The sequence below is a fragment of the Patagioenas fasciata genome, chromosome Z (genome assembly GCF_037038585.1).
Source record: "Patagioenas fasciata isolate bPatFas1 chromosome Z, bPatFas1.hap1, whole genome shotgun sequence".
Classification (NCBI taxonomy): Eukaryota; Metazoa; Chordata; class Aves; order Columbiformes; family Columbidae; genus Patagioenas; species Patagioenas fasciata.
In genome coordinates, this window is record NC_092560.1 from 72,816,046 (window position 1) to 72,843,759 (window position 27,714).

At 38.6% G+C, this 27,714-nt stretch overlaps 1 protein-coding gene across 1 annotated transcript; it reads right to left on the minus strand.

The window, feature by feature from the left end:
* Positions 1–235: 235 nt before the first annotated feature.
* PUM3 (pumilio RNA binding family member 3) lies at positions 236–27,670 on the minus strand. Its single transcript, XM_065860696.2, has 18 exons — positions 27,578–27,670; positions 27,078–27,184; positions 25,001–25,183; positions 22,906–23,041; positions 22,101–22,176; positions 21,230–21,323; positions 20,942–21,008; positions 20,224–20,398; positions 18,385–18,488; positions 17,811–17,889; positions 16,019–16,117; positions 14,894–14,947; positions 13,224–13,304; positions 10,379–10,521; positions 9,382–9,604; positions 8,355–8,442; positions 6,314–6,404; positions 236–485 (listed from the first exon to the last, which is right to left on the minus strand). The coding sequence occupies exons 2-18, from the start codon at positions 27,172–27,174 to the stop codon at positions 356–358; spliced, it is 1,920 nt and encodes a 639-aa protein (XP_065716768.1). The 5' UTR covers positions 27,175–27,184; positions 27,578–27,670; the 3' UTR covers positions 236–355.
* Positions 27,671–27,714: the final 44 nt, after the last annotated feature.

The window sequence follows — 27,714 nt, forward strand, 5'->3', positions numbered from 1 at the left end:
AGTATTTGCCCAGTACACAAGAATATCTCCAGAACAGATGCTTCTGTTTCTATGGCAACCGTGACAACATACACACAAATACTCACAACACCCGAAGACTTTTTTGCAAGTTATCAGGAAAGATTTAACTTCTTGATTACATCAGGAGTTTCCACTAGCTCTTAAATCTTCCTGAGATTTCAATCTTTGAGAACAACCATTTACCACACACAACAGAATGAATACAACAGACAAGTTGTTTTAAAAATTATGTAATTTACAAACGCAGACATTGCTTCTTTAAACAACCATGGTGCAAAATCTTACAAATTCTGAGTTGCGTTGATGTAAATTTGTCTTTTTAGCTTCATTTACACTAGGAAGTCAATTTCTCCAGTAACGCTTCTATTCCTTTTACATCTTTCTTCAGCTTCAATTTTGGGACAAGCTTTTTCAGCCCTTTTTTGACTGTGTTTGCCACTTTCTGATCACTGCTCCGGAGAAGGCTACGAGGAAAAGGAAAAAACAAAGATGTCAAACGTCAGCATGTAGGTTATAGGAAAAGCTGCCCATGTAAGACAACAGGAACTGTTTAGGAAGAATATAGTTCAGGGCAGAGTCTACCACTTCCTATTAGAACAAGACACAAAATTCCCCACAAATCCTGAAACACCAACTGAGAACAGAACAAACACAGGTTAAACGAGATCGGAAGGAACTGCAGGTCCCTACTCAAAAGCAGGTTCAAACACTGGGTCAGAACAGGCTGCCCAGGGCTTCACCCATTTCAAGCCTGAAACCCTGGAATGCAGGAGAGAGCAAAATGCCCCTGGGCCCCAGCCCTACCACTGGGTTGTCCTCATGGGAAAAAGGCTTCACTTTATATCCAGCCTGGGCCTTCTGTGCTTCAGCTTCTGCCACTGCCTCCTGCGCTCCCACCATACAGGCACTGCTGTCTGGAGCCCAGCTTTCTCCATCCCTGCCAGTGTCAGGGATGCTGCCAAGTGCCCCCAAAGCCATCCCTTCTCCCAGCCAAACCAGCCCTGGTCCCACAGCCTCTCTTCCCAGGCCAAGGGATCCACCCCATGAGTGCATTTGGTCACCCTCCATTACAGAATCACAGAATTGACTGGGTTGGAAAAGACCTCAGAGATCATGAAGTCCAACCCTTGGTCCAACTCCAGTCCATTTACTAGATCATGGCACTAAGTGCCATGTCCAATCTCAGTTTAAAAACCTCCAGGGACGGTGAGTCCACCACCTCCCTGGGCAGCCATTCCAATGCCTGACCACTCTCTGTGGAAAGAATTTCTTTCTAATATCCAGCCTAAATTTCCCCTGGCAGAGTTTAAGCCCATGCCCCCTTGTCCTATTGCTGACTGCCTGGGAGAAGAGACCAATCCCCACCTGGCTATAACTTCCCTTTAGGTAGTTATAGAGAGTGATGAGCTCACCTCTAAGCCTCCTCTTCTCTAGACTAAACAACCCCAGCTCCCTCAGCCTCTCCCCATAGGTCTTGTGTTCAAGTCCCTTCACCAGTCTTGTTGCTCTTCTTTGGACCCAGTTGTTCATGCCCTTCTTGTAACAGGGGTCCTAAAACTGGATGCAGGGAAGTACATCTAATACATATCAAGTAGTAATACTTCTGCTGTTGTACTTCCATGCTTCATTCAGAGCAGGACTACAGAGCCTACCAGTTGTGTTCTGTTTTAGACACTACTTTTGGAAAACAAACGAGCTTTCCCAGATAACTTTTCTCCCCTAGAACATGATAATTCATCATAAGCTCTAAAATACTACTAGGAAAGTAAAAGCTTCTGCACTATCCAGATCAGCCTAGGCAGTGATTGCCCTTCTCCCCTTCCTTCAGCTAACAGTGAAATGTTCTTGGATTATAATACAAAATCAGTACAGGTAATGGCACACCTAATTTGCTACCTCAAAATGATGAGTAAACACTGCCTAAGAAACTTAATGTCTTCTGCAGCCAATGTGTACAATGCAGAACAGAATTACAACTTGCACTGGCATAGAAGGAACTGAGATAGGAAACACACTGTAACACACATACTTGCACCAAGCAGGCTGCAGGGCACTCTGCAAGTCTTTGCCATCCCCAGGGTTCTTCCAAACGGTTCCCAAATTTGCAGCTGCTTAAAAGCTTGTTTCTTGCCTACTTTTTAAACAAGGACTAGACATGCCAAGCTGAACTAAGTAAGATGGAAAATTTATGTAGCTTAAGGTAAGACTTAGATTTTGTCTCCTTAGGACTCCAAATCCTGTGCTGGGTGACAACACTACAGGCAGTAAAGTATGGGACGCCCCTCCTGACGCCACCACTATTTCCGCCTACTTTATTTCAAGATTTATTTCTATGACTAACAACTTCTAATGGCAACCTCTGTTACACTTTTAGCTACAACACTACTATTTAATCAAGAGGAGTTCTTTAAAACTGAATTAACACAGGTGAGTGCAACACTTTTCCAGCTTTTCTGTGACTCACATACCCCTGATAACAAGAAAGCCATGAGTACAGACAAAGGATGCGCTGAACATATTGGTATCTAACATGGAGAGATTCACATGGTTCACTACCAGGGACAAAGAGCATATAAAGTAGCAAGCCAGTCTCTACAGCATTTTATGTATTTCTGAAAATGAATTTCATCTGCCAACAGCTGTGCATGTAAAGCTGCTTTCAAATTCTTGGTATCCACAGATATTTCAAGACACCCTATTTTTCCTATAGAATATCTACATGTCTGATAATACAGCTAAAATACCATCGTAGGGGTTTTTTGTTTGTTTGTTTGGGTTTTTTTAATTATTATTAGGAAAGTTCTTCTAAGATCTGGTAAGCAGGCACCTATGTATTTTGTGGATATAAAATATAACTTTATCTGTTACAGAAATCACATATGTAAATCAATTAGTCATTTGGTGAGGTACATTTTTATCCATTTTCTACCCTGATATAACACATTATTGCCAAATTAAAAAATACTGAGGAGAGGTCTGGTGTAGAAACCTAAGTAGACCAGCATCCATGATATTCAAGTACTTACAACACTTTTATTTACACTAAGCTGGATTGTAATGTCTGCAAAGAGCCCTCTCCTTACCTTAGGACTCCCCATGCTTGCACTAGGTCAGAACCAGGTCCCAAATTTCTTTATACAAATCAAATGAGAGGCAAGTACGTCAATGAAAGGAGAGGGTCCAGAGGATAGCAGGTAACCAAGCAAACAAGCACATACAATGAACTGCTCACAGCTGGTGGATAAGCTTAAGTAACTAGAAAGACAAAAATCTCAAATGGACTGTCTGGGTAATTCTGAGTTTCAGATCTGCACACAAGTGACATCTTCTGAAAGCAACAACAAAAAAATCAATCACAGCTTCAGGGAGAACTGGTGGAGCCTGAAAATTACCCTGTCTGAGGGATTTGAGCTCCTTTATGACAACAGAAGTATCTGAATACTTTTTAAAATGAGAAAGCTGAGACTCAACAACTGTTACATGTTAAAAATATTGCAGTTAGTATGCACACCAAACTAAATCAAATTTATAATTGCTGTATGATTTAGGTAACCTCAGGCTTCAATGCATGCAGCTAAACAAAGACGAGATTAATTACCAGATGTTAGCGAGGTAAGCAGGTGTCACAGGAAATGGAACAAAAGCAGCTGGTTACGTGTTCTCAGCTGACTGAACGAAAGGGCGTCATGCCTCAACAATCAAGAGAAGTTAAATCTACAAAGGATTCAATTTTTTTTTTTTAAGTAAAACTAAAATTCCAGCAAACACACACTCCTCACCCATACTTTTCTCTCTCTTTCCTGTTGAGTTTCAGTATTGGTGAAAAATGTTTGACTAACAATCTGGGAAATAAGCTCCCCTGCTTGGTAACAAACCACACTTGTCAAAGGCCTGCCCTGTAGTGACATGAGTAATAGCAGAGAGTGAAAGCTTGATATTCCTTACAGACACGTCCTAAAACACCTGTGCTGTTTTTTGCCAATAAGCAATTACTAGTTTTCTGTTGATTTTCTTTTTGTTCTGTAAGTCTTCCAAAACGACTATGAGACTGCTGTCACAGTGACAGCTGAACAGTTATTGAAGTGTTATACGGGGAAAAAATTCCACTAATTTACTTTGCAACTTTATTTGGACAATCAAAATAACATAGTTCAGTATATAAACCAGCAACACCACATGTTAAATGAATCTCCTCAACTTTGTGTTCAGGGAAAAAGTCCAAGCATTAATACACTGTCAGTGAACAAGCCTTTATATAATAACAAATCTCCACTGAACATCTGTGAGCAGGATCAGATAACTTAAAGGCATTAGATGCATTTATTGAATTCTAAAGACCTGTTATCAGAGGCAAAGAAAAAGTGTTATCATTTTAGCAGCTGAACAGTCTTACCAACCAGATCCATATGACTATTACAATGTTGTGTAAACTGGTTTCATATCTGGATTGCAACTACTCTTCTACTACCACTTCTTCTCACTAGTGCTCTGAATGGTAATACTAAACAAAGTTACAATTGAACTCAGATTAACATAAGTCCTATTAGTGAAAGCAGTTTTTAATTCACCGTGCTGAAGAGCATAGACATCTAAGTAGCCTCACTCTAAAGTCATAAAGAGCAAAGAAGGAAAGCAAACAGCAAGGAGTCTAAAGTAACTTTAGGAGAGGGATAAACGGGGTGGAAAATAGGGAGATGAGGTTTTTATTTTTTAAAATAATGTTATCTGAATTGTTTGCTGATCTTGGCTCAGTGCAATTCTGTATGAGGAGCCAGCAGTGCAATGCTGACCCAGCAGTTCCAGAACACAGCCCACACACTGTGAGCTAAAGACAAAATCTTGGGTTTCTATGACCTGCCACTGACAGGTAGTTAGAAAGTGAAAACAGCGATGATTAACACAGCTGTCTGCATTTGATAAAAAAAATATTAATGTTAGCCCAATTCCTGTGGGGTCTTTTTGATCTCACTAGTTGCACAGTTCACTGCTCCGAAGCTTTGATCCAGTTAACTCGTCATAAGCCTCTGCATGGTCTATTCCAAGCATTTTTCCACTTCAGTATGAGACATACTTAGGATTCATAGTTAAGGCATCAACACAAAGCAGTGTTATTGAAAACAAAACCCAAAAAAAAAAAAACAACCCAAAACCACAACCACCCAAAAAACCCCCCTGGATTCTTCTGTGTTGCCACCTGTCACAGGTATTTCAGAGTTAATTATTTTAATGTTGCTATTTGTGCAGTGCTCACTTGAGAATTTTATGCTTGTAAAACAAGACATATTAAGCACAATTTTAAAAATAAATTTGACTTTTAATCTTTGGATTTTCCAACACTGAGCTACTTTCTAGTACTGCAAAGGCCTGAGCTCAAGAAACAACTTATGGAAACTTTGGTTTGAATTTTTCCAGTACCCTGTTCCATCACAGACTTACCACTGGCATCAAAGAGAGAACACACTGAGGAAAAAATAGCATTTTGCTGGTAGAAATTTCACATAATTATAGAATCATTTTGGTTGGAAGAGACTCTCAAGATCATGGAGTCCAACCATGACCTAACTCTGGCACTAAACCATGTGCCTAAGGACCTCAACTACATGTCTTTCAAACACCTCCAGGGATGGGGACTCAATCACTTCCCTGGGTAGCCTGTTCCGGTGCTTCGCAACCCTTTCAGTGAAGAAATTTTTCTTAATATCGACTTGAAACCTCCCCTGGCACAACTTGAGGCCATTTCCTCTCATCCTATCACTTGATACTTGGGAGAAGAGACCAACGCCCTCCACGCTACAACCTCCTTTCTGGTAGCTGTAGACAGCAATAAGGTCTCCCCTCAGCCTCCTTTTCTTAAGGCTGAACAGCCCCAGTTCCCTCAGCTGCTCCTCATCAGACTTGTGCTCCAGACCCCTCACCAGCTTCATTGCCCTTCTCTGAACTCTCTCCAGCACCTCAATGTCTTTCTTGTAGTGAGGGGCCCAACACTGAACACAGGATTCAAGGTGAGGCCTCACCAGTGCTGAGTACAGTGGGATGATCACTTCCCTAGTCCTGCTGGTCACTCTATTTCTGATACAAGCCAGGATGCCTGGGGTTGTTGTGACCCAAGTGCAGGACCTGGCACTTGGTCTTGTTAAACCTCATATAACTTGGCCTCAGCGCATCGATCCAGCTGGTCCACATCCCTCTGTATGGCCTTCCTACCCTCCAGCAGATCAACACTCCCACACAACTTCATGTTGTCAACTGATATTCTCTTAGCTGTTCAGAAACAGCCATGTGTCTTACATACCAGGAAAGAATAATGGCGCCTCGATTTACTTCTGCCCAGGTCTTCATATTCTCAATACCAACACGTTCCACCAATGTCCTTCCAAAGCAAACTGTAAAATGTGGGAAAGGGGGAGGGAGAAGAAAAAAAACCAGTATCTTTATGCAAAAAAAGCCTGTTAAAAGTTCTCTGCAGTTGTGATTTAATTAGAATTAAATTTGATGATTTTAGCCATCACAAAGTTTTGCACTCTGAAAATAACTGACTATTCAGTGGAATGAATACCTTTACAGATGTTTAACTACTTCCAAGTATTGCTTAAGATTAGTTAGACAATATCAGCACTGTGTGACGTTTCGCTAGTGTAAAGCAGGCAAGCTTGCAGTTTTCTTTTTTTTAAAGAGTGTCAAAGGCTATTCATGTCTTAAAGAAGGCATTCACTCCAAAGAAAGAACTTATTACGAACAATACAACACAAAAAATAATTATATGCAATATACTAATCCATACACACCTCTGCTGAAAAATGTTGGGTTTAAGCACCTGACTCTACAATTGAAGAAACAGAATTTGCGAAGATAAAGTTACTTATAACTTCAGAGCTAATCTTTTATTAATGCATGAAAACCACTAGGAACTTCGTTTCTTTCAGCTGTACTAATGCTACAGTGCTCTATTTCTTCAGCAGCTTTGAAAGCTTAAGTTGACTTGCAGATTCATTGCACTAATGGCATATACAAAAGGAAGAACCTAGGCTGACCTCAAGTCCCCAGCTGAATGTGAAGAACTGAACTTCATGAGAACTGCTCTTATAACTTGCATGCTCAGTGAAGTTATCAGCAAGCAACTCCAAAAAATCCCCACCCAACCCCAACAACTCCAGCCTCCAAACAAACAATGAAGCTATTTTTCACTGTCACTTTAGGTCAGAAATCCATCTGAAGAACAGGTCAGTTTTAATTCAACTTGTTTCCCACATGACAACAATTTGTTTGATTTTTAATGCCAATTCCATAAACTCAGGACAATTCTGTACAGTGCACTCTTTGGAGAAAAAGAAACTAAAGGAAACAGCTTGTGTTTAAAATGAGAATTGCGCAGTTCCAGCAGAAATAAATCCAGATAACGATCATCGTCTCAGTTAGGCTAGTCTCTGAAAGATACTGAAGTAAAACTTCCCCTTGGCACATTATTAATCATTCACTCGAGAAGTAGCAAAATAGCCTCCTTTCACACCCATTTAACAAAGCCCAACTAACTCTTATTTTTAAAGGAAACAGGAGATACCTGAAGGTAGCAAGAAAAAAAAGAAAGAGGTTTAACAAGGTATGATAATTCTACAAACAAAAAAGTCACTAACAGAAGAGAAGCTCCCTCCAGATTATACCATGTCACCCCCACTTCCTTTCATTTTTTGAGGTTTTTGTACGGTAAGAAGTAATCTCTATTAGGATATGGTGATTCACACAACAAGATTTTATAGTTATGTAATAAAATAACTTTAAAAGCTAAATTAAGATGAGAACAGCTGTGCTCAATCTCTGCCTTCTGGGATATGAAATGGCAAAGATGTCCTATTTTTGTGCACAAATTATTGTAATAATGGTCACAAAGCACCAACCCAGCAGCACTAATGAACAGAGTAAAGATTACCGTTTGGCTCACAAGCACTAATGAAAGAAATCTTCCTGTTAGAAAGACTTTACTTTTTCTATTATTATCCTTTAAATTGCTGTGCAATTTAGCAAAGCTATCAAGACGTTTTAAGCACAGAAATGAACCCTGTCCCAAATACACAGCAAAACCCTGAGGAAAAAACAAACAAACAAAAAAAACAACAGACCACTACTTGCTTTGCAGAGAAGGCAAACATATCCATGGCATTCTTTTCATATAATAGCTCACAACAGCAAAAGCACAGAAGCAATAACCTTAAAGGATATGTCAAATTTTCCAAATATTAGTATATTCAAAGAAATAAATGCAGCATTTTTTTTTAGGTCAGATAACTGATTACTCTTAAGTCATAAATTGATCAAATAAAGTTGAATTTTCAACTTACCATCTTTTCCACTCTCTCTCATCTTTTCATCTTGCTCTATTAACCATTTCAAAACTAGATGGCCTGCTGGATGCTCTGCAATGTGGAGCTTTAAGGGAAAAAAGAAACCAAAATAAAACCGAATTATTTATTGATGATATTTCAAAATAGAGTTACATGTCTGTCCATAAATATTCCTGCTTGATTTATACACTCTGCCCTCAAATGCCACATCACACTGATCCACATAGTCATCACCTACGCAAACATCAACAATGTAAGTATGTGAGTTCTTCTTTAAACTGACTAGTCTATTTTTTATGACCCTCCCTGTGTAATCTAACATTCGGTAATATAAATCCTTTCAACTGAAGTTTCATCCACTCCTCCAAGGACTTCATGCTTACTGAGCAGAATATTTAGGTCTAGCTGCTTCTACAAGAGCTTCCAAACTTTCCACATTGTCACAGACTTCAAAATTCACTACAGTATGCTGTACATATCTGATAGAGCTTAATCCAAAAAAATAGGGCAGGGGCAGACTTTGAAGAGAAGGTCATACTGTAAAGACAAACAACTACTACTGTAGGACAAACAGCTATTATCTAAGATCTTTCCTTGCATGGAAACACGCATACCTGAAAGCTAAGAGACCCTATCACTTTCTGCGTAAACAGTCAAATGAACTATTAAAATTTACTAACTGCTTGATTGCATAGTGGTAATGTTAAAAGAGACACTCTGTAACATGATTGCCAGCTACCTTCCCACAAAGTGTTTAAAGCAGTTCTGAAGATTCCAGTCATGAAGTACCTTGCTCTACAACTCAGACGAAATGCTGGCTCAAACCTTCACCACTCCAGATGCAATAATAATACATGATGAAAGGCAAATGCCACAAAACAGAAACCATGTCTAGCATATGAGTGCCATCAGGGCAGTACACTGATGTCTCACGTAAAGGAAAAAGTGAGCAGACTTCATTTTAGTAATACAAAATAAGCAAACTCTGTGCAAGATCTCAGCACCTTGTCCTCTGTTACATTACCTGCCCATCACGGCCACCTGGAACCAGCTCTTCTGCTGCTAAACTAGCAATTGCATCTAGTGCGGGCTGGATGTCACCAAGAGCTGTTCTTAGGGTATCAGCAACCAAGACAAAGGTAGCTTTGTCTGTCACCACTTCTTGGGTATGTTCTTGCAAATATTCTAGCAAAGGCGAGGAAATAGCTTCCAGCAGTTCACGGCGGCGGAGTTCAGTATCCTTCTTACTGTTGAAAGAGACAGCATGTTACTGTGGAAGCCTCGCTCTGTACACACATCAAGCAACAAGAAACTCAGAACACATGGGCTATTTGAGACAGCCATAAACTACTGGAAGATCAAAATAAAGCATTATTGTTCCCTCTGTTTCACACACAATTAAGCACATGTTGGACACACATTTTAACATCACATACAGTGAGAAAGTGTATAGTGTTTAAAGCTAACTGCCAGTAAACCTCAAGAGTTTTCTGTTAACAACAATAATTTAACCTCTGTTTATTTTCTCTTTATTCTGTTATCTCACCTACCGAGACGTATTTCCCAAACAGCTCATTAACCATCTAAAATTGCTCCTTCTTCAAAACCTGATAAGCAGTGTCAATACCAGACTGAATTGAAATTAACAAATTTCAATTTTTATTGCTAGATTTTGAGATATATTTTTATGCAACTCAAAACACCAATAATGCATATTACAATTTTCAGCTATGCCAAATTTGACATGTGACCTTAAACAAAAATTACATGACAACTTCTGTCCTTAACAAAGTGGGTAAACTGCTAATCACCAAAACATTGCTGGTCACCAATCATCATATACAAATTTTAAACCAAAACTACAAAAAGAAGGACTACAGACTGACAGGTATTATTCATATATATTTACATTACTTAGATATATCACGAAGAAAACCTGAAAGTACATTGATCATAAGAGAACATTGTGTGAACTCTTCTGGACTCTAGCGAAAACAACTTAACCCTCATATCTGAGTTACCTATAGGCATTTCCATCTCCCTGCTGCAGAAGCGTGACGATTTCTGGAACAAAATGTGCAGGGTCTCTAGGACTTAGCAAGTACAGCAAGACCTTCTTTCCATATTTATTGTTTATCATATTTGGCAAAGAAGAATTTATTTCCTGTACAAGTAAACAAACAGCAACAAAATATTAATAATAGTTTTGAGCCATCAGTAATTACTGATTACTTTTCAAATGCAAAGCTTAGGAAAAGAAAACTACATACTATGAATAAGATTCATATCGTCTTGTGAAATTAAATAAAACCCCTCTAATCAGAATGGAAGTTTGCAGAAGTGAGAGAAATAAAAAACATTAAGGTTTAAAATGTGTTCATCAGATGCATCCATGTCACCGATGTCAATGTCCTACACAAGGACAGGATCTGTTTTCACTGACACATGCAAGTACAAACAACACCACACATTCTGGTATGTCACTGGGAAAAAAACACCAGGAGAAACTCTATAAACAACACAGGCACTCCCACTCTTGTCAGTAACATCTCCCTAGCACTGCCTACTTAGAGTCTTCTTGAAAGAGAGGGATTTCCCACTAAAATCTGCCTGAATCCTGACACATGCCAAGCTCACAATGTACAGTTCCCATCACAAAGGAAAGTTTAAAGCACTATAAATATTCTTTGGTCCTAGATTAAGACAGTGGAGATGAGAGATGATGAGAAGAGTTTTCCTGAAGGATTGAAAGAGCTTAAAACCTACCCTTACATAAAAATTCCCAGCCATTCTGCCAATCCACATAAGTGATCAGTTTTATCATAGCTACCAAAAATAAAGACAAGACTTGCTCAAACACTGCTTTTTCTCCCCACAAAATCTTTTTTTATTTTCCTTACATTCCTAGGCTAAATTTTAGTATGGACAGAATTATAATCGATATAAGGTGTTTTAGAAGTCTAGCTGCTCTTTAAGATAATTTTGAGGCTTGGAGTCTTCTATAGTGTATGCTTCAATGCTTGATTTCTAGATGCTTCTACATTATTCTCTGCAACTCGTTTTCATTCACCACCTGAAAAGCTGGTTTTGATCTTTTCTCATTACTTTTTTCCTCTTCCCTGACATTTTTTCCCTGTTATTGACCTCATATAAACCCAGACAGGTCAATTCTGTATACGTGAAGGCCACTCCTCCTTATTGTCCTTTGCTCTTCTGTCCAGATTGATGTGGTAAGATGACCAAACAGTAAACACTCCATTATCTTTGATCTCAGACAGTGGAAAAACACAAATGATTCAGGAATCAAATGACATCTTGGAAGCTCAAGTGAAGCCAAACACATTATCTGAACCAATAAACTCCTCAGAAAGCAAAGTGTTGGTAACATAGTATGGGCACACCTCAATGACCTCATATCAAGACAGCTCTGATCTGTCAGGTTTTATTTGCTTGGGAACTTGCCCAGAAGTTGTTGCATTGCAGACTGGACTCTGGAAAAAAAATCCAGCTGTGATGACAGCTAATATACCCAAGAAACAAAAGCCATCTCCACACTGGTATGCTTTCATATCTCCACACCTATCAGAGAGGCACAGTGTTAAGGCCAGATCTCCATGCTGGGGTACAAAAACCCAATGCAAAAGTTGCTCAGTGGAAGAACTGCTCATAGTTTTTAAAGCAAGCCTCATCATAACCACCTTCTCCTCATAGTCCTTCTCCACATGGAGAGTATTTGCCTCATCTTCACCTCCCTATCACTGTTTCTCAACCCATTAGTCCTAAAAGCTATAGCATGAGTACTGCTATGAGCACGTTACAACCTATACATCATTTATCATCCTGCTGGCGTGAAAATTAAAAGAGACTTCATAGTGTACAATTATCAGTGTGAAAATGTAACTTCATGATAATTTACAGATTAAAACATCTTAGAAGTGATAGAATTTGCATGTAAACAGAATCTTAACAATAAACACTTTATGAAACCTTATTTAATATTTTTTGCAAGGAAGGTGGGGAAATGGGACATTCCAAAAGGAAGAGATGCAGACTAGATGATAGTATCCTGACTGTTTATTCTGCAATTACATGTTGGTGGAGCAAAACAGCTAGAGTGCTTCCATTTTGGAAGCAAATAAAAATATTACACAGATTTTATCCAGAAAGTTAGCTATTGTTTAGTTATCAGTATACTATGTAAAAATGTCAAGTTTTGAGAATTAATGTGAGTTAATTGTTTTAGCACCCAGCCCCAAGTATCCAAGTACTTTTTCTTGTTTGAAGTCATGGTATACTACATTCAGGTCTGTTGCCATGTTTCGGAAAGTTTACTATAGTTTATCTTGAAGTATCAATTTCTGAGATGCTACTTCTGAAAAAAGAGCTAAATATGCTAAATAGTCTCTTATACAACAATAAGTTTGCACAATAAGGACATTCTAGGCACTGACATTCTTGACATTCTAGGTTTTCCTTTTAAAATGGATAAGGTGACATCTTCATTCTAAAGTTTTCCACCAATTCAATCTCTTTAAATACTAGCAGAGCTCAAACTTCTATGACAAAGATATTGACTTTGAAGAGATTCCAGTCATCCATTTGCCAGAATGACCATGTACAAAAAGGGTAGTTTTCAGGAAGCACTGAATCAGGCTTGAAAACTAATTCAAGTAAATAATTAAAAGTAACATATGAAATGGTGACAAGGTCTTCTATGGAAAGAATAATCCCGATACACAAGTATAATGAAACAGAAATGGTGGAAAGGAATTTAATGGCTTGAGAAAAGCGGACGGATTCCTACTCTCCTCCTTCTGTACACTGACACACACACTGATGCTATTTAGGAAAAAATCAGTTACTTACAGATATAATTAACTGTTTCACAAGTTTAGTGTCATCAATGCAATCAAATGCTGCCAGCAGGACCAGATGAGAAAATTCACCCTGCAAAGATGACACGTCAGAAAGCACCATGCAGTCAAGTTCTATGAATATATTAATTGACTTATACACAACATTTCTGAAAGTTTATTGGAAACATGACACACCATGAACCACAAACACATTCTGTCTACTTTCACACAATGAGAAGGCAAACACTTAGACTCTCTCTGAAAGCAAAGCTTGTTAAGAGAAGCATTTTGTTAAAACAAAGGTAGATTAAGTTTATTTGGCATTAAAACTTGATATACTGCTTTATTACATCCAAACTATTAACCTAGTCCTATTGTTTAATCATAATTTGAAATAAGAGGGTTTGCCTTACAGGAACATTACATACAGACTTTACTTCTATGGTGGCTTTGCTTAAAACTGAGATAAATGACACACCACATTTTGGAGATCATGTCTGTGCACTGAGCCATACAGACTCTGCTGTATTGCTGGAGAGCAAGTCTCTGGCACACCCAAAAGGGCACAACCCAATTCACTTGTATGTCAGTGAGACTCTACATCAAAGTGAAGACAGACCTTCAGTGCTCCAGTGTTTTAGCTATTGTCCACCCACTGTCTCAAATTTCTATACATTTTATAAAATATAACAAATCATTTATTCTGGTACTTGAAGATTACGGAGAGTAACATTACTTAGACCAAGTGACCCTCAAAGTGGGATGCACAAGATAATCCATTGTGGTGCAGGAAGAAAATATTATTTTGCACCATTTATAAATATATAAAAATAAGCACTAGTTATCTTTATCTCATCTTTTTAAAATTTCTATTTCTTGCTATGTTTTATACCATATACTAGTACAGTATTATACATACATAATTTATACATATATTGTGAATGTGTGCTCAGGGTCATGGGATCTAAAAGGTTCGGAAACCACTGACAGAGACAATGTCAACTATTCGTAAACAGAACAACATGGTAAACAGGAAAGGAAGAAGTTTAAAAATCTTTTCTTCACAGATGTAGTTTTGCCCAGCACTATGAAATCTGTTTGCAATTGTTACTCTATTGGTGTTGCAGTCTCCAAACATACATGTTATTCAGAAAAAAAAAAAAACAGGCTTCCTCCACTGTATGTTACTTCAGCATCAATTAATTCTGAAGCTTCCTGACTTAAAAAGTTATTGAGCCTCTTATAAGAAATATGCACATTCAAATGGCCTTTTCAATGACATCCTCAACACATCATAATTTTTCTTCCTCTTCTGCACACACGTTATTTTACTCCCAACCAAGGAGAATTAACCAAGGAGCTACATGAAAAAGCAATATAATGTTGGACTCAAAAAAAAAAAAAAAAAGGTAGAAAAAAATTTAGGACTTATAATTAATTCAGCTGCTTTAAAGAAGGATAGTACTACACGTAGTGCCCACAATGAAGCTTCTCACTATGTGCCCAAATATTCCATAAAGTTCAGTATATTTCATATTCTCTAGTACATCTTCACTATTTTATACCTAGTTTTATTAAGATCTCATAGATATTTTCAGTATCAAAGCACATTTAAATTAGCCCCTATCAAATCACTTGTGTTTTCAGAGGCTATGAAATAAATAGTTAATGGACACTCACCGTTGCTATTTTTTCAATATATGTCTTCATAGTCTTCACAATTACCTTTCTGTCCTATCCAAAAGGAAACATAAAACTCAAATGAGCCTATAGGGCCAATATACTGAATAACTAAACTGTTACTTACACCTTCAAAAAGATAACCGTCAATCTGCTTACTAAAGCAAAGGCTATTTGCCAAAATCTAACATGTCTCAAGTGGTAGACCTGAACTGTGACAGTTCTGTGACATGTTGATAAGTCCGACCCACCAATGGGAAATGCCAAAAAGGGCAACTTGAAAAAACAACAACAAACCAACCAACCATATGTGTTCACCTATATCTTGTTCACTAACTACAGAAGAAGAATGCACCTCAGCTCTTCATTGAGAGAGAAACTTCTTCAAGAGAACCTGAAACTTTAAGGTAGCAAGTATTCTAGCCTGTTGCAAAACCTCTTCACTAGCAGGATTTTTTGGCAGAGAATTTCCTCTGTGCTTATACTCTTGGCTCTTGCAATTACTGCTCAGTCTTCTTTAGACTCATTACTACCCCTAGATCCTAGCAACTCTGTATTTTTTTCTATGCTCTTTTACGAGCAGACTATTTTAATAAATTATATTTAAGTAGAGAAAAAGATGGGAGGCATTACAGTATTTCCAAAAGATGACAGTATATGTTACACCTCAAAAATTTCATAATATTGTATTAGCAGGAAAAAATAAAACATGGTTCCTACAACATTTTTGAAGTCTTTTCATTCCACAGCCAAACATTGTCCCACATTAGGATTTCTTTACTTTCCCGTCCCTACTGCCACTTTCACCTGCATTAAGAAATCCATGGGATGAATGAATGGCCAATAATCCTAAAATGGAAAAGCTTTATGTGTCATCTCCAAGAACTCTGCTAAAAATAAAAGGAGATGCTTCCACTATTAAAGTTCTAATGAAAGCACTTGATTAATGAAAAACTACTGCTTATATTTGCTAATAGGTACAGTGGGGCTGCTTTTTAACCTTGCTCTCAAATACTTAATTGCGTCAAAATGTGCACTGGCAGAGGGACACGCGAGCAGTCGGACTCACAGCCTCAGACTAGACTATTGTTAAAGAGGACTGGGTAGAGAGAAACCAAACGATACCTTGGGAGTACCATGCCACAAACAGTGCATCGCTACGCGGGCTCCATCATGAGTGTGTGCCAGGTAGATGACAGCCTCTCTGATAGCTTCTATCATTTCCTGGAGAAGAAAAGGTGATAAAGCAAAAAAGTGAAAGAAAAGGCTTGAGAAATCTCAAAGCAGGTGGGCAAGGGCACGTGAGAGGACATTTTGTCTGTTCACAATACTATGGAGAGCACCACTGCCGCTACAGAACCAAAAAATCTGTAAATAACAAAAGCTTTCTCCCTTCAAAACTACAACATCCATCGTACTCATCCTGTGAGATGAGAACAGTATTGAAGCTTGTCAGTTGTCCCATTACAGAAAATTCAAGAAAGGGTGCTCAGAACTGAGACAGAAATCAGAAGAGGAGTTAAAGATAACCATCCATTTAGGAAGAAAAACTCTGGAAGTGATGCAATTTGTTATTCATACAGGGTATTTGGCAGAAAACAAAAAGAACTAAAAGGTCATTTAAGTGCCAGGTGATGTTATAAATCAGGTACGGCAAGATTCAGCCAAAAGACAGTCTTCATATCAAAAGAACAAGGTTCTGAAGTCATTTCACAAATAACACTACCAGCCAAAAAAGAAAAATTAAACCTAACAACCCCCTCCTGGGTTACCATAATATATACCACTTCTGTTACTCTTTGACAGATTTCTTTGACATGAAGCTCCCTTTCTATCCCTACCTTCTTCTTGCTCCCTAGTCAAAGGTTCCAAACGTTTCACCATTTATTTAGAAACTGCTCAGTCACAATACAATTTGCATCACTAGGTATATGCACAGGTAGGAACAGATCTACAAAAGGCATTTCCAGCCCCCAAAGAGAACATTCATATGCTACCACGTCTGCACAAAAGCCAAGCAAAGAGGAAGAGATATGTCCTTACTCCCCTGATTCACTCCAGACTGTGAATACAGAAACATTCTCTGACAAAGTATTACACGAAACCATGCACAGAAACCTTTAATTAGGTAAGATCTGGACTCAAAACAGGCCATGAATAATTCACCTCACTACCCTTCACTTTGTGTTTGTTAACAGTAACAAGAGTTCAGGAGTCCAGGCCGGCAGAAATAGGTAATGGACAGCAGGTCTGGAAGCTTCAAATGGCCTGGAGTGAGACTGTGCTGAACTGCAGAACCAAGGCAAGGCTGATGGACACAGCCTAAAACAGCTGAAGTCCAGCAGGATACTAGCTTATACAATGTCACATCACACAAATAGATTTAGGCCTAATTTCTGCAAGAATGGCTGGGGTAAGCTTAAAAGTGGAATTTAATATAGACATGGTGATACAAGCCATATGCTTGGTTCAGGAGGAGGCAGAAGACAAAGTTTTGGCTGCTGTCAGAAGGGCTCAATCTCATTGTATTTTAGTCAAGAGGTTTTTGGGCAATGGCTAGAAATGGGTAAGAAACTATGTGCTGGAAACCTAAACTATTGGAAGCAATATCCCTGGCTTTAATTATTCTCCAGCTATGGAGAAGGGCCATTTAGCATGGAGAAAGGAGACATCGAAGTAATTCCATCATATTTTTTTAAATTCAAATATCAACAAACACTAGGGCTTTAGTGTGAAAGTTCACTGTGACTGTAAATCTACATACAACACTACTCCCCAGTCATCTATCTGGAATCACCAGATGTGTAAAAATCTGTAAATGTAAGATGCATATTTTTGACTAGTTACAATCTCACTACAGGATTAAAACACTCCACTGAAAGGTGAAAGAAGACAAAACCAAAGAAAACGTACTTACAGATCTTTGTTTTGGAAGAGCGTAAGTGAAGAAGTCCAAAAATACTTTATGTACCAGCGAGTGCTTTATCACAGCCTCTCTGTATTTGGGAAGAGGAAAATAATGCAAAAAGTCCCACACAAGTAATAGTCTTAACATAAGCTATCCATACTTCATTTGTATTTTATGAAGTTAGGCAGTGTGCTGTGCAGAAAATACAGTCATTCCGGAACAGATGTTTCGCATTTACAATATGTGGAAGATTCTATGAAAACTTAGGAATTCTAAAATCTATCTAAACACTTTTTCGCAAAAAACACTGGAGAAGCTTGTCGAATAACGCATTATGGAAGAAAATCACACTGTGAGATTTCAACTGACTGTCCCACTGGGGCAGGGGACAGTTCAGTTTATGAAAATGGCATTCAAAATTAAGGTAAGACACTCATTATGACACTTTGGACAAAACCATAGGTACTTACTATATAACCCAGCTATGTTACAGCAGAAAAGAGTATCAATATTACTGTTCATATGTCAGAAACAAACCAATTCATGCTAGATCATCACACTTCAAATAAATTGTTGTTCTTACTTTTGTGCCATTGGTGTAAGAATCTGTTTCATTTCATCCAGGATGGCCTCTCTCTTTTCAGGCTGAGCTTCTAACACTTTATCCAGTGTTGAGACAATTGGTGTCTGAAATAAACACACAGAGGTTTAATTATTCCCAGTAAGTATCAGAGTTAAAATTACAATATTTAGACCCTTTTCAATTAAAATTCATAAACAACATCACAAACAAAATGAATTCTCTGAAAACGGTTTTCAAAATTTTAAAAAGAAAAAGCTTATCTACTTTGAGTATGTCAGAAGCTGTGTACTTAAGTTATACAAATTATTCATAATTAGCAAACAAAGATACTTCTGCTGTTTAAACTGCTTGTTGCCTGTTATGGTCAGCTCTTCACAAGACGGTCAAATACAAGGTAAAATACACAAAATTGGCATTGTGCTAAGGGGTTCCTGAGACAGCAAAAATCCTGCATGATAGTATGCACACGACAGGGGGCAACAGTGCAACAAGTCAATGAACTGAGAAGTTAATCAAGGCCCAGGAAATTCAAGTTCAAAGAAAGCAGAGAGGAGGAATATATAACATGTACCTTAAATACATAAGTATTTCCTGGTATTTCATCTAAACAATTATACTGGTAAGTCTTGTAATATAATCTGTTGTTAGAAGAACAATCTGACTAGGTATAAAATTAGAAGAAATGTATTTCTAACTCTACCTTCTTGGGGGTCAAATGGGGAATGACGAGTTGGAAGCAGGAGGAAGAAAAGTAAAACACACATTTCAAAACTCAAAGAAATTCCATGTCTTGTTAAGGATTACATTGTAATTTCTTATAAACCCATATGTTGTTGAATCTCAGGTTTGCATCTCAATGTAAGACTATTTGAAGCACTCACACCAAGAATGCCAGAATGATGGAATCTAACACTGTGCTTGATTTCAGAGGCTATTTTACTTCCAGCACAAACTACAGCCCACAAACACAGCAAACATGTTTATTACAGTGCTACAAAATGCTTTACTAAAAATAGCCTGTAAAGAAAAAACAGCAATACAGTTCAGAAATAAGCTGTTAATTTCTTATACAATTTTAACAGAAATCTTGGGTAGAAGTGTGCCATGTTGTGTACTAGGGTCCAGAAGTCACTCTAGTGTAGTCAATAACTGCGTAAAACAGTTTTTTACTTTATAGCAAATATAACTAATCGTGCCTCTAATGGAAGCCAACCTTCCAAGTCAGCAAGAAAGAAGGTAAAACAGAAGTCAAAAGAAGGGAGGTTGTACTTTTTAAAAAGGTTCCTACTGCCTGGAGAGGATCTACAACTAAATGGTTTCAAAAGAGTTTGGACTCAAGTCTTATATTCTCCATGGGAATAGAAAACAAACAAAAAACAAAGCCCAAATGGCATTCTCTATATAAATATAGGCACATTGTGCCCACACTCAGTTCCCATGAGACACAAGGCAGTTCTGAAACAAAAGCTTTCTACAGCATTAATGGGAATTAAGCCTAAACCTTACCTCAGCCAGGATGACAACCTCAGGCTAGACACTATGGTAACTACCACTACATGATATTAGACTGCCTTCGATGAGCAAAGCAAGCTCATACATGAACAAAATATATTTTAGAGTTCTAACTGAAAACAAAAGCAAGCAATTTAATCTGTAATAGAAATGTGCAAGTAACTGTAACATTTAAACATGCTAAACTAGACTACATTTGGACAGCTGACAGAAAGACATGCAAACAAAAGAAATAGTAGGTGAGATAGGTAAGGTATTACTAAACCTAAAACACCTTAGCATCCTAAATGCTAAAACACCTTACACCAGAAAGTATCGAAACATTACCTTGTACACCTGGAAAGTGTTCCCATATAGTTCTTCAGTCAGCATATTCCTCTGCTCCAGAATGGCTTTGTCATTATACGCATATTCCACTACAGCAGATGCTTCAGCATGACGGAGCATCTTTTTCACATGGCCTTTAAAACTTTTTATTATTTCTGCAATTTGTGGTTTTGTCCTGTTTCACAGGGAAGGATAGATAGCAAGAATTAAAGGTTTAGGGATAAGCTGACCTATCAATAGTATGATTTTTGGAATCACACTTAGGTGATAAGTTTCAGCACAGAAACCAGGAAACATATGCATGTGGATCAGCCTTATGGCATTTATGAAAATATGGTGAGGAAGCCAGGAATCTAGAATCACAAGGCATTTTGAGGGAAATAAAAGAAACCAGTGGATAAATTCTACAGAATAAAGGATGCCTTCCTAAAACACTAAGCAGAGAAAATTTTTAAGAACCAGTTTATTGTATAAGCAAAGATCAACTTTATGCCAAAAAAGTCCAAATACATGCTCATTCTCCTCAATATGTACAGCTTTAGCTTTACTTTCTGCAAAAGAAAAAGTGCTCTTCGCAATACCAGACACTCTCCTGTCTCATCAACATTATAAAGATGTTTCCAGAGGCATATTCATTCATGCACTATAGATTAAAAGCAGCATTCACACTGGAAATGAAACAATGCAACACAGCTAAGCAAGTTCACCTCATACTCACCCATACATAAGGAATTTCTTCACAATATTTCTGGAATATTTTGACTTGCTTAATTCTATTAGGCTATCTAGAAAAAGGGAAAAAGATTCAACTGGTTTAATTTTTCACTACATAAACTCTACAAAACAAGTTGCCATTATTTAAGTAAGTTTTAAGATCTCATTAGGAACAATGCGTCATTTCAGCAGAAAATTAAAAATATTAAAGAGAAAATAATATGGCTTGTTTTAATGTATCCTAACAACAATGCAGAAGCATATAGGTAAAATGTAAATGGGAATAAAGTACCTTTCAATTCTTCAAATATCTTTTGCCTTTGCTCCTCATTACCATACTGAATAAAGCACTGGATCACTCTAGTTGAATCATGTGCAAACGCCAGCTACAGGATAGAAATATTTCATTATCCTAGACTGTTCAAACAGCATTATGCACCAATTTTAATGCACTTTTTCTGTGATACAGTTGTATGCCACAAGTAGCATGTAATGCCATTTATAAAAGTTATCAGTTTATAACAAATTAAGGTTTAGGGTTTTTTACTGCTTTGTAAGCACTCTGTCAAACAAAACATGGACAATACTTGCAGATGCTAACAAGTACAGACATGCATCAAGGTTTTAATACTGAAAGAGAACCATGAAATGGTATAATGTTTTGTCTCACGTTATTGTCATTTCAGAGGGAGTGTGATGATGTAGCTCCAAGTCAGCATGGAATAGCAAGAATCACTTTAAAATCCAACATGTATTCCACTGCAAATTTATACATTTCAATATCAAGTGGAAAGACTCTTTAGTATAGTTAAGTATCAGGGCATTAATTTACCTATAATAAAGCTGCAAAGCAACAATTGTAATTAATCAAAACTCTAAGTGGCCAGTTTTGAACTTCAGTTAACAAAGAATTTCACTGAACTAAAGTTGCCTGGCAAAACAGACAATCTTGTAACAGACAAAGCATCCAGGACTACTGCCATGAGATCCAGGTGTCCAATGTAGCCTTTCAATGTTGTCCTCATTCTTTTTTAGACAGCTTAAAAAAATTCCCTGTAGGTTTTGGAAAAATAGGTGTCTACTACATTATAAGTTAATTTATATTTCACCATTCTTCAAAGTTTTTTTGTGATTTTTTGCACTATGGCATTAGTTTTTCTTACACTTTTAATTTTTCCTTGGATAAGTTTCTGCAGTTCATTCATCAGCTTTTCTCGCTTCTCCTTATCACACTTCTTCCTACAAGCAAAAAAAAAAGTAAACTGATCTTAATTGAGGAAGCACATGTTTCGTAGAACGATTCACTTCTATCTATAAATTAAGAAGATAGTACAAAATAAAGTTAGCTCCTGCTAATCCAAATTTACATTGTAATTCATTAAACCTGTACAGAGATGCAATTAAGCAGTTTTGGTTCCTAGAAACCAAACCAGTTTTCCACACTTCAGAATTGTTATTTTCTGAGTAACAGGACTATTAAAAATAGCAAACTCAAAACTGCAGCCAGAGTTGCTTACAGATCAAAAAAATCAGCCAGTACTGCAAAGCACAGACACTCAGAGTAAGTAAAATCAACTCGTCCTGCTGATGTGGGGCTCCAGTTCTAGAATTACACCTGCCCGGAGAGAATATATAAACCTCCACAAAAAACTCATGCAGTGATCCCTCTGCATGATCAGGCTGCATCAGTATGTGCTCTGTGCTTCAGGATTCAAAAATAATACAACTCCATAAGTATTTACTTACAAATTTTAGCATAAAATACAAGTGAGCTCAATCCAGACACTTCTAGCACTATGCATCACCACATTCCGCTTGAAGCATTGATTGCCTGTAATGTTATCATTCACCCACAGAGTTTCATTGTGGGGATATAGTTTCATAAAACTACAAGAGGAGAAAGAGAGGTGTCTTGCAACTTCTGACTAGAAGTCCACTGAATGAAGGAAAATAAAATATTACTATTACCTTCTCACACTTTCCCATATTTGCTTTGATTTTACAATTATGTCAAAATTACTTCTATCATTAAGTTGTCTGGTTTGCTTTAACTCCTTCCTTTTCTTTTTGAATTCATTCCACTTCGGTTTCTTAGACTCTGACCCTGTAGACAAAAATAAATACATTTTCTGTAGTTAATAAAAGAGAAGCACTGGAATCCTCTATTAGTATAAACTGTGGCAGTTCTGTAATTTGAACGGTTAACAATCCAGGAGCTTTGCCTGAAATTACCCAGCTAGCTAGTATGAAAGTGTAAATACCTATTATACATGCTAAGCTAGCAATTTCTACTTGTAGAATACTAGAAGAACACGGCAAGCCATGAATTTTTCCTCAAAGCTCTGTCAAAGGATGCATCACAAACCTCTCAATAGCTTGGAAATTGCCTCAAGATGCACCTAGCAGCCTATGGCTACCCAGGTAATTCTCCCTTAATAGTTCATCCTGCACTCATGCATACCTTCTCCTTCTTTCAAAAGAACCCTAACTAAAAAGGTACATATTCGAAATCTCAGAGGAAGGAAAAAAAAAGTCTTTTTACATGCTTTATCTTTTTATTCAGCGAAATCCCTTAAGCATGGGATTTTACTATACCACAGCTATGCACTGCCACACAACAAACTCATTTAAAGTAACTTTATAAAAGTGCCACAAATGACTTATGGAAAAACTTCAAGTATTTTATCTCAGTTTTATTCATACCTTAGCAAAAGCCATCATCTTATATTACATGGTTTCACAGGAGCAAGTCATGTTAACTATTACTTCTGTATGGAACAATTAAGACGCAGCTTTCAATTTTTAGACCTTAACGAACCACTTGTTGGTATTTAGCAGCACGCACTTAACTGTCTTACCCACCCAAAAACAAAGCTCTCTTTTTACAAAGCTTATTAACAATTTTTTCTATCACTCTCCTAAAGTATTAGTGACAAGCAAAACCCCAAACCAGTAACACTTTGCTTTGAGAGCAGTGCCGCCGTGCAATACACACCAGCTTTCTGTTATTCTTACAGACAACATTTAAGGTTTGTCATTGTGTTGTTCTGGGTTGGTGTTTGTTGGGGTTTTGTTTGGTTTTGTTGTGCTTTTTTGATGCTTTGTTTTGTGGGTTTTTTTGTTTTGTTGTTTGGGGTTATTTTGCTTTTTAAAGCATCTTAATATGAACAATTTATTGCTATTAAATTTCCAGACATCTAGCTTATATTCCCTGTGAAGCCCTTCTGCAAACATGCAACAACAAAAGTGAAATACTCAACACCTTCTACTGTCTTTCAAATAACTAACGCTTTTCTGCAGAACCTCAGAATCCCTCAGGTAAGACTCCACTTCTCATTTTACCGTGCTGTTTAACTGTGCCAGTAGAGCTTTGCTTCACCTCAGAAGAAGGAACAACATGAAGTTCTGATGTACCAGAAACAAACTTACAAAATAAACCCATGTAAACATTGATAAAACCAGACATCTATTTAGCCTTTCTTTATAAAGACAAAAATAAACTGTAAAATGTAAAATGCTGTGATAACATTAATTATATCGTCTGTCCCCCCAACTTATTTAAAAAAAAAAAACAGCTGACTAGTCTGGACCACAGAAAAAAAAAAAAAAAAGAATAATCAACTTTGTTTCATGAATTTTTATGTTCCAAACTTTATAGTCAGTACTTTTAGAATAGAGGATTATTTCTAAAACAGTCTATGAAAAACTCTGCATTTTTCAAATTTGTGTGAAAACAGCAAGTTTCAAGCCACCCACTTCATACTGTCATCAAAATAATCATAGCTTTATGATGGCATACCAATTATTTAAATTTATTACTGCAACTTTTTTACTTCCAAGAAAATTTGTAACTTATGATTGTCAGGACTGCAGCCTCAAGCTTCGTCACATGAAGTATATTTTTCCACAGCAAAGATTACACATGCAGTAAACTTGGAGTCATTCAATTTTGAAGGATGATAGCACAGCAATGGAAAAGAGGAAGACTTAGATGAACAATGTATTTCCCAAAACCTATTTTTCCAATTTTTCCATTGATATCCAGGCTTAAAAATATGCTCACCTCCCTCTTCGCCATCCTGGAGTTTCCTCTTCTTTGCAAACTTTTCTGATTGCTGTTTATTCTTGAATTGTTTGATACTACCTCTCCCAGGTCTTAATTGTCCTTTCACGAATTTCTTGGAAATGGTTTTAGGCTTTCCCTCCTCATCTCCTTTCTTAAGAAGTTTCTTTGGTGGACCCGAATCTATTAACCAACAAAACAGAAATTAAAATATTATCCTAGACTTAATGTTGCTTCAAAGTAACAAATTATTACTGAGCCAAGAATTTAAATAATTTGTAATAACAGTTACATATGTAACAATAATTCTTACATGCTACTCAAAGATAGTGGTTTTCATTGCTGTCCCTGGATGTCAGTTTTCCCTAGAGAACTTTTGCTGAGGCATTATTTTGCAGCAGTATAACGGCCCAAGGACAAAAAGGATTATTCTAAATTAAAAATTTCACCACCCTTGACATCGAAGTCATCAAACCCTAAATCATCTCTTCACAGTTATGGTTAGAGCTGTTTTGACATCATTTGTTCTAAGTAGAAGAGAGCAAACACTGAAAGGTATCTTCCCAACCCTAACCTACTGCATTTCATACACCATAGCTTCACCTCTCACATAAATTTTTTCTTAATGTTTGAAAGCAAAGTCTAGAATCAAAAAGTTAGCAATTTCAAACTTTTAATTTAAGGAGTATTTTAGGTCAAACAAATAGAGCTGAAGGGCTTGCAATGCAATCTATTTAAAGCATTTCAACTCTACTTTTTCCAGGTTATCGGGTCATACCATCAGCATAGCTTTGCATGCAAGATAGAATCATGGAATGACTGAGGCTGGAAGGGACCTCTGCAGGTTTCCTGGTCCAACCATTCTGCTCCAGGATGGTCACCCAAAACTGGTTACCGAGGACCATGTTCAAGAGGCTTTTGACTATCTCCAAGGTGGGAGACTCCAAAATCTCTCTGGGTCACCTGTACCAGTGCTCAGTCACACTCACAGTAAAAAACTGTTTCCTGATGTTCAGAGGGAACCTCCTGTGTTTTAGTTTGTGCCCATTGCCTCTGGTCCTGTCACTGGGCACCACTGAGAAGAACCTGGTTTTGTCTTTGTACCCTCCCTTCACGTATTTCTATACATTGACATGATCCCACCCAGCCTTCTCTTTGCCAGGTTGAATTGTCCCAGCTCTTTCAGCCGTTCCTCACAGGAGAGGTGCTCCAGTCCCTCCATCATATTTGTGGCCCTTCACTGGTGTCTCTCCAGTATGTCCACGTCTCTTTTGTACTGAGGAGCCCAGAACTGGACACCACACTCCAGGTGTGGCCTCTACCAATGCTGAAGGGAAGGAACACCTCCCTCAAATTGCTGTCAGCACTCCTCATAATGCAGCCCAGGATTCAGTTAGCTGCCTTTGTCCCGGGGGCACACTGCTGGCTCACGTTGAACTTTGTGATCACCAGGAGCCCCAGAGCCTTTTCTGTGAAGCTGCTTTTCCCCAGCATGTACTGGCGCATGGGATTGTGTCCCCCCAGCTGCAGGACTTTGCCCTTCATTCCTTGTTGAACTTCACAAGGTTTCCATCAGGCTGTTTCTCCAGCCCAAGGAGGTCCCTTTGGAGGGCAGCACAACCCCTGGTGCATCAGCCACTCCTCCCAGTTCTCTGTCATCAGCAAACCTGCTGATGACATATTCTGCCTCTTCATCTAGATCATCAATGAAGCCACTGAACAGGACTAGACCCAGTACTGACTCCTGGAGTCTGCTGCTAGTTACTGGCCTCCAACTAGATTTTGTCACACTGATCACCACTCTCTGGGCCCAGCCATTCTGCCAGTTTTCAATATACCTCACTGTCCACTCATCCGGACCATAACCCATCAACACCTCTGTGAGGGTCTTACGAGAGACACTGTTAAAAGCCTTACTGAAGTCCGGGTAGCCAACATCTACATCTCTTCACTCATCTACCAAGCCAATCCTTTAAAAACATAAGTTTACCAAGATAAAAAACTAAGTCCAAGCATGCCTGTGCACAACAATAATCACTTGTCCAGGACTCCTGTTCGGGAACCTCTGCTGTCTTACCTTTATCCTTTTTAAATTTCCTTTTCCCGTGTGGCACGTTTCCACGAGGTGTTTTTCCACTCTTCCCCACGAACTTCTTTTTCCCCTTGGTTTCCATAGTGGCAACACTGCAAACGGAGCAAGAGTCGGCATTACCGGGACGCCGTGTCTCCCCGGCTAACGACGTGCAGAAAATAGGTCTGCGCTTCCCTGAACACCCCTTAACACACTCAGCGGGCTAAATCGTTCTCAGTGGCCGCTGCTGGGTACTGCGGGGCGAGAACGGGCCGCCCGCAGCCCGGTGGGCGCGGGGGTTCGGCCGGGCAAGACCGCGCTTCTCCGGGCCTGGGCGGCCGTGACCCCGCTCCCCAGGGATCCCCGGACTGAGCGCAGTGACAGCGCCCGGGAGGACGCAGCACGCCGCCGGCCCGCAGACGGGCGCGGGAGCCGTGAAGCCGCGAGAGCCCCCTAAGCCCTCTCATCCCCCAGCGCTGGCCCCCCGGATCCACCGCCGGACTCACCGTTCGCTCCACACGTGCCGCCCCGCCCGCGCTTTGCGGCCTCCTCCGGCGGGCGCGGCTCCCCATTGGCCCGCCTGGCCGCTGCCGCGCGACAGTGCCGAAGCTGCGTGCCGTAAAGCGCCTCCCCACGGCGCCCC

Excerpts from the sequence above, each read along its gene's own strand:
- PUM3 (XM_065860696.2), bottom strand. The coding sequence starts at position 27,174 with ATGGAAACCAAGGGGAAAAAGAAGTTCGTGGGGAAGAGTGGAAAAACA. Across the intron at positions 13,305-14,893 it reads ATATTGAAAAAATAGCAACG|GGTGAATTTTCTCATCTGGT; the intron begins GTGAGTGTCCAT and ends TCATCTTTGCAG. Across the intron at positions 9,605-10,378 it reads GGAGATGGAAATGCCTATAG|TAAGAAGGATACTGAACTCC; the intron begins GTAACTCAGATA and ends CTCTTTCAACAG.